Source organism: Arachis duranensis, chromosome 1 (genome assembly GCF_000817695.3).
Source record: "Arachis duranensis cultivar V14167 chromosome 1, aradu.V14167.gnm2.J7QH, whole genome shotgun sequence".
Classification (NCBI taxonomy): Eukaryota; Viridiplantae; Streptophyta; class Magnoliopsida; order Fabales; family Fabaceae; genus Arachis; species Arachis duranensis.
Genome location: NC_029772.3, coordinates 21,261,457 through 21,270,023, shown reverse-complemented (window position 1 = coordinate 21,270,023; position 8,567 = coordinate 21,261,457). Strand labels below are relative to the sequence as shown.

The window sequence follows — 8,567 nt, the reverse complement described above, 5'->3', positions numbered from 1 at the left end:
AAAGGCTAAATATTAAATAGTTAATAAGGAAAACATGTTAGTAATGCCCTACTTTTGGTAAAATCATGACGTGCTAAAAGTTAAGGTGTTACCGTTATCATTCTTTTGAAATGTTAATTTCATTATGTTCAGATACAATATATCATGTACCAAAGCTAGAAATTCATACAAACAATCAAAGCTTGGAACTCAATTAAATATTAATACATAATAAGATGACATATAAATAAGCAAAGCTACAAAGTCATACATTAATAAAGTCATACACCATAAATAGATGCAACTAAACATAAATAAACAACACTAGATGATCATACAAATAATAAAGTCATACAGATAGGATGATGAAGCTACATCCTAATGATGCTACTCGTCATCGTCATGGGCACTGAGCAGGACACCTCACTCTAGCTCCTCTCTGAGGCTGATATGCGGGAGGATCAGCTGGCAGACCCACTCCAAATGCAAATGGAGGCGTCCTTTCCAGGTGTCATATGGACTGCTTACAGGCTCATTAAGGTCGACCACCAACCGTGGGTGGTACTCAGGCATCTGAGCCTGGCCCTCTGTCATCTGTGGATGGTAAAGTGGAGTCTGAGATTGAACCTTTGCTGTCTGCTTCTGGTACTCCAGAATTTGTGACTGAACCTCTGCCATTTGCAGATGGTACTCCAGAATCTGTGTCTAAAACTCTACCATCTGCGGATGGTACCTTGGAATCTGTGACTGAACCTTTGACATCTGTGGATGGCACTCTGGAATTTGATTCTTGAACCTCTGATCTGATGATGGTAATGCTGACCATCGTCATCTCGTATGATCACCGGAAAGTTGGCGTAGAAATATGAACCACCCAGGTGATCGTCAAGTTAGTGGAAGCCAAGTCATCATACACCTAGGTGCTGACAACATGGAATACCTGAGAGCTCGATGCATGGTTAAATGTCCTCACCCGAATCCCAGTCTCCGGCTCTCCACCAGAACCATGATCAAACTGATGACCATGCACTGTGCCAACAGGGCTATCATCGTGCCTAGCTGCTGCACTTCCCGGTCTAGCACCCCAACGTCTCGCACAAACCTGACACACACGATGGTCGCCCTGTCCTCTGTAGTCACCACCAGCTTCCTACTCCTGCATCATATCATTCAGCCATCGCCATTCTCGATCAGTAGCTCGTGTACCAATGCATCGTCACTGCTCCACACACCTGTTATCAGGCACATCCGGTACTGGTACCCTAGCAAGCGCCTGCAACGATCTTCTGTGGAAGGCATTGTTCGGAATCTCCTCTGCTCTAGGATTGGCAAATGCGGCATCTGACGATAGAAACCTATGTGTTACACAGTACCATCAGTCTAGGAACTGCGGACGGACCTGGATCAGCTACTCTCTGGATACTCATAAGAGAATTTACTTTGTTATCCCAATGCAAATGCCATGTCTAAAAATAAGTTGGGAACCACCTATCTCCACCCCTACCATCCTTGCCATGTAGCTAGTTTATGTTCAGGGCTGGGTTAGGTACATGCTGTATGCCGCCGAGCTGTCAGAACACCATATCAACTTGTTGCCACTCAATCACGGGAAAGTATATCAGGCTAGTGACCGCCCATCATAACCGACTGTGCTCCTCAGCTAGAATCTCCGGATGACAATGGCAAGTACATCAAGCATAGCATAAGACTCCCACACAATCTAAAAATTACAACGAAATTTACCATTAAAACACTATATACAGACATTTCGGCGAACGAGTAATGAAACTTCAAACCAGATACAAAAAACTAATATCTTAACCACCCAACTGGTCTAATGCAAAAGGAAACTAGATAATTCTTTGCTTCTTTCCGTCAGATGTGGGTAAATAAGTGGTCCACTTGAAGGATAATAATGTGATATGAATGTTTAATCCGAGATCTAAAATGTTAATAACTTGAAAAAAATAATTAAACCCTAAGTGTATCGATTGATACCTGGATGCCAACGGAAAATAAAAGTCGTCAAATCCATACGGCCTGAGAATGGAAAACCGCCAAAAGATCTAAGACTGTAGTAGCTATGGGGGCCTGCCAAGTTCGTGACAATTTTGTTGGCCACCCGACACATGCATCGATATAACCATGCCAACGCAGCTATACCCTAGCTATAAGTGCCCATATTGTCAAGTCTCGCCACAAATGACAACCACCGAATATGTATCCGATTTGTACTCTTGTCACCGAACAACTGAGTGGATAGCAGCATCATAATGTATGTACGTGCGTATATGTGCACGATATCCTCACTTCCATCTACTGGTAGCACCCTGAACCTCTCATGGAACCATGTGAAGTGGACTGTGAACTGTTTGACCTTATCCGGCGGCAGTAGCTCGCCGAATAACTTCTGAAACCACTACCAAGCCGATCTACCATCCTCCATCAACTGGTCAAAGTCTGTGAGGCACCCAGATACAACCTTTCCATCGACGGGCAACCCTAGCTGATACGCCACATCCTGCAGCATGATGATGCACTCTCCGAACCGTATATGAAAGGTGTGCTCAGGACGCCACCTCTTAATGAATGCGCTGACCAAGGGCTCATCCAACCAGAACCAACGCGTGTTCAGCCTAGTCAAGTGGTACAAATCAGCCCTCTCCAAATAAAGGTATGATCCTTTCATGCAAAGGCATATTCTGTTGCCTCCAAATGCTGTAAATACACCTACTTGACTGCATGATGTGAGAAAGTTAACCACACCCAAATTAATTCTAATATTTACAAATCTAAATCATAATTTATAATCCAATACAAAAACTACAAGTGTCTTATCTATCCAATCTTAACTAGAATTTTAGATATAGTTCTCTTAACATTATTTTTAAAACTAATTTTGATAAAATAGAGAAATAATACGTATGAACTTTTACATGAAAATTTGAAACAAATATTGATGTACTTTAGAATAAGTAAAAAATCTCCAACTTTTAAATTTATAAGTCCTAGATTTTAAATTTAAAGTTTAAAATTTAAAGTTTAAGTTTTAAATCTTAACTTTTAAATAATAAACTACAAACCTTAAATTCTATATCTAAAATTTAAGTTTTAAATTTTAAATACTAAACTATAAACCTTCTAAATTTAAAATTTAAAGTTTAAAATTTTAAATCTTAATTTTTAAATATCATATTTAAAATTTTAACCTATAAACCTTAAACTTTGTATTTTAAATTTGAATCCTAAATCTCAAATATATACTAAAGGACAAACCTTTTACATTTAAAATTTTAAATCCTTAATTTTAAATTTTAAATCTTAAACTTCAAATACTAAACTACAAACCTTAAATTCTGTATTCTAATTCTTGCACCCTAAATACTATATATTATGTTATAAAGTATAATACTTAAAAAAAAACTGACCTCTTCATTGATACCGCTAGCAACATGAGTAACGTCGTTGAGTCGGTACAAGCTGTCTTTGTCCGCCATGGTCCCGCCTGAATATGGCACCTCTAGGATCTCTCTCTAAAATTTTTAATTTCAATTGAGATGAAGAATCTGCTACTAGATTCGGTGGATTTATAGGCACATGTAAACTGCTATAGAGGTACCGTAGTTTCTGCGATGAGTCATTTGTGAAGAAACCGCCATAGCAGTGCCGTGGTTTTTTCATGGTTGCATTCCTTCAGAAACTGCTAAGGGTGTAGCGATTTTTCTTGACGCGCAATTCAACATAAACCGCTATATCCTGTAGTGGTTTACGTACATTCTTAAAATCACCATACCCTCCTATAATTTCTATATATAAATGTTATATTTGCGTTTACAATGTTCAAAAATTGTATTCTAATAATTATAATTTTTAAACAATATATATATATATATATATAAATTATATTAAAGAATCTAAAAATATGTAAAATAATAAAAACAAACATTATATTATTCAATATGAAAGTGTATCATCTTCAAAGTTATCTAACATATATCTTTCATAATTTCATGGTGATATATAACAATGACACATTAGATTTATTTATTCAATCTCATTTATAATATATTTTCTCAGCAATATGTATAATGAAAAATATACTAAGATAAGATAAGATTTATACTTATGATTTATCTATTAGTATTATTGTACATAATTATCCGTAAAACCTACAAAAAAATAGGACAAAAAAACAAAGAAGAAGACATATAACAATCTTTATCCCTAATATTTCATCACTCAATCTATAAATTACAAATTTTTCCATTAATAGCACGCAAAGGATCTGTTTTCTTTTTTAATAAAAGAGATACATAAATACTAGTCTCACGTAGCATTCAAGCAATGGCACAATATTTAAAATCATATTCTTGTCATATATACGATTATGTTACCAATCATATAATTAATAATAAATAAATTAAATTAAATAGTCTTGTCTTATTTATAATTATATTACCAATTAATATATAATACTAAATAAATTAAATTAGATTAAATTATGTGATATTTAAATAACTAAATAAATTAATTATTAATTTAATTAATTAGTTATAATTAATTAAATTTAATGAATCAAATAAAATAAATTAAAAAATATTTTAAAAAATATGCCACGTCAATTCATTATTAACCACAGAAAATAAATATAAGATTGAGATAATAATAACATGATTTTGATATCGTATAAATAATACATAATTAAAGTGTAAAGGAGTATTTTATATTTTATTTTATTTGTCCTATTCTTTTAGTTTTATAATTTTGTGAGAAGATAGAAGAATTCTTCAATAAAATTCTGATATTTTTTTGGTTATATTTTTTTAACATGTCTCTTATAATCGGTCAAATATAAAGAAAGTTTTAAATGATTTCTTGTTTAACATAAGCATAACTGTTGCTTCAATCTTTAACTTTTATCTCTTTTTTCTTCCATCTAATTTATCATCTAATAGATTCTAACTTTGTATTAAAAAAGATACAAAGAATTCGCAAATAAAACTTTACTTCTTGCAACCGAATAGACCACATAGAATTGAGATACAAATGTCTTTCATCTTATATATTCTTTATTTTAGACACATTCCATTTAGTCAGTTACCTGTTAATACAAGTTGTGACTTTAAATACTAAAAAATAGTATTTTTCATCCCATTTGGATCATACATAAGAAGTAATTACATTCTATTTCATTAAACTCTGACTATTATAATTGCAACTATTCTTACATATATGCATAAATGTAACATCCACCATTTAGCTCTTTTATGCACTATTTGAATGATGATTTGCTGTCATATTATATATTTATGTATATTTTTCCATTTCTATTTCGTAAGAAGAAATAGTGAAAATTTGAATTAATTTAAAAAGAAAAAGGATATAGTTAAATATGTTGAAAATTTTAGAATTTCTTAATTCCAAAATCATTCATATTAAATCTTTAAGAAAGATAGCTGAGAACGCAAAAGCGTACATACTTGAATTCATGAGTATAATTGATAGAGTTTTGATTTTTTGATATTCCTCAACCAAAGCCTTCCGTATTTCTGATAGAGTTGAATCACAACTCATTCCGAAAATTCTGAAGTCACTATTTATATTTGAGTGTAGTACTTATTAAATTTTAAACCCAAATAAAATAGTATTTCTAGTTTTATTCTCATTTAATTTTAAATTAATAATAATAATGACTTATTTAATTCAATATTTATGAGAATAAATGAGGTCATTGTTATATAAGTCATTTAATATGAAATAGTCTAATTTATGATTATAATTAATATATGTATTGCTTATAAATATATTAAAAAATAATAATTTTTTAATAAAATAATCACATAATTTAAATTATAATTAATTGATTGATAAAAATTATAATAAATTATGTGATATTTAAATATCTAATTAAATTAATTAATTGATATAATTAATTATTATAATAAATTAAATTTAATAAATAAAAAAATAAATAAAAAAATACATTCAAAAATATATTGTGTTAATTTTATTATTAAATATAAAATTTAATTTTTATATAATATAATAGATAAATTTTGTTTGACCGATACAATCATTAGTTTTGCATGCATATTTGCATGACCAATTTCATGTAGACAGGAAGTCTAGAGTGCATGATTTTGTTTCAAGAATAAAAAGAGAGATCGGATTAGGAGGAATGTTGAGAAAGAGAAAGTGACCCTCTTTTTGATTGGTTGTAATGATGAGAAAATGTACTATATGTACACCCCACCAAGCACTACTAATAAAGACACCAATTAACATTTTTTTATTCACGGAAATTAAAATAAATTATAGAGAAATATTATATGCGTACGATTTTTATGTATAATCATTTTTTAAAATTAAGACAATAGTCAATGACATAAAAGTTGGTCCCTCTACTTCCTTGTCATTCTGCTTTCTTTGGATCTACTATTTTTCAATTTTTATGTGGGACAAATTTGGGGTAGCATGTTTGTGCTCTTTCTCTCACTAAGGGAGTGCAAATTCCTTGTTAATTAGCAATCTATCACATCTCCGCATAGTAAATAACGATTTGCTGTTAATTGATTTTAAACGGATTTGATTTTAATGTGGATGCACTGTCAAAAAAAAATCTAAAATTTGATGCAGTGTAAACTATACAAACAATTAATATATTGACAAATTTTACATAATTTTTATTAATATGATTTTATCACATATAATCTTCTAGTATTAATTTTCTTAATATAGGTCAAGACTTGCTTATATACAGCTAGGTGCCTAGGTAGTTTGTTTAATTGTTTAGTGAAATATTTTATTAAAGTGATTTTTACACCATAAAATTGAAATTGAGTTTTCGTAAAATTTGAATATATTCTTAACTAATTAATAATAAAAAATATTAGATATATATTAAAATTAGTTATCAAAATTAAATTTAAAATATATATTAAAATATAAAATATATATCAAATAAAATAAATTAAATTATATATTTATTGGCACATAAATATATAGTAGTTAATTTAATAAGTGATTTTTGATATACATAGAGTACTTTTTTTATAGAGTACTTTTTTTATATTTATGCTAGATAAATAAGTTCCTAACATATAAATTTTATTATAACATAATTAGGTCTTAAAATTTATCATTATAAAATAAATTAACTGTCGTCTTTCAAAACAACAAAGAAATCAATCTATACAAGAATAACTCTAAAAAAATTTATAAAGAATAAAAATTTATTAAAAATCAAAATATTTTATTTAAAATTTGTTGAGAAGGCATTCAAGTGTTTGTTCATAATAAATAAATGGACACAATACCAGAGATTAAATTAAATAATTTCAAACAAGTTCAAACCAATCGGCTTACACCCCACCCCACGTTTGAATCTTATCATTATGAATAGAACAACTATGTTGGAAGTGTTCTGTACTAGAATCAAGATCAATTGATCAATATGCCGAATACACGAAGTAAAAATTGATCAAAGGTTTCTCTCAAGTTAAATAACGGATTCAAATCCTTATTATAGCTTTCTGTTTAGGCCAAAACGAGTAGAGAAAAACAGATCTCTAACCCAAATGGGAGACCAAGAAAGCAAAGCAAACAAGCCAGTCATGTGACCAAAAGCAATTTGTTTTGGTGGTTTAGTCCTCAAAACTTTGTTCACAACATGCCTTGCAAAAACTCTTCCATCCGTTGCCTTCTCTCCTTGAGAAGCTCTCGCTCTCTCCGCAATAGCATCCTTAAACTCCTTGTAAAGCTTCCAATCTTGGTTCCCCAATCTCTCCAAATTCGCCCTCCCGAGATTCGATCTCACAGATCCCGGGAGGACGAGAACCACGTCGATCCCAAACGGCCGCAGCTCGAGCCGCAAACTGTTCGACATGGCGATAACAGCCGCCTTACTCGAGCAATAAGATCCGGCCCAAGGCGTCGACACGGTTCCCACGATGCTTCCAACGTTGACTATGCTCCCACTCCTTCTAGAAGCCATGTGAGGGACAACATGCTGAACCATTCTAAGTTGTCCCAACGTGTTGATTTCCCACGATTTGCGAATCGTGTCCAGTGGCAATTCGGCTAAGGGACCGGTGCTACCTATGCCGGCGTTGTTAACCAGAATATCAATGCGACCGCGCTTTGATATAACGGTTGAAACTGCCGAATTAACACTTTGATCTGAAGATACATCAATTTCAAGTGTTTCTATGTTGCTGTCTGACTCCAATTGTTTCATGTCTTGCATCCTTGTTGAGATGTCTGAAGCAAAGACATGGCAATTTTTCTCGGCAAATGCCTTGCAATATTCATAGCCAATTCCACCTATGGCACAGCCAGTGACTAGTACAATCTTAGTATCACTCATAATTCTTGAATATAATGTTTATTAGGTTAATTGATGTCAGAATTTATCGGTATGATGCTCTTATTATATATGAAATATGAATAGAGTAATACTGTAATATCATATATAATAAGGACATTAATTAATTTTAGTAGCATTGTGTATATTTTTACGATGTTACATCATTGCGATAAGGGATATTCTTAGTGACATATGCTAAGTTATTTTCTATCATATCTGAGAT

At 31.7% G+C, this 8,567-nt stretch overlaps 1 protein-coding gene across 1 annotated transcript; it reads right to left on the bottom strand.

The window, feature by feature from the left end:
- Nucleotides 1-7,273: 7,273 nt before the first annotated feature.
- LOC107482555 (short-chain dehydrogenase PC-15) lies at nt 7,274-8,358 on the bottom strand. Its single transcript, XM_016103090.3, has one exon. The coding sequence runs from the start codon at nt 8,342-8,344 to the stop codon at nt 7,502-7,504; it is 843 nt and encodes a 280-aa protein (XP_015958576.1). The 5' UTR covers nt 8,345-8,358; the 3' UTR covers nt 7,274-7,501.
- Between the last annotated feature and the right edge of the window lie 209 nt (nt 8,359-8,567).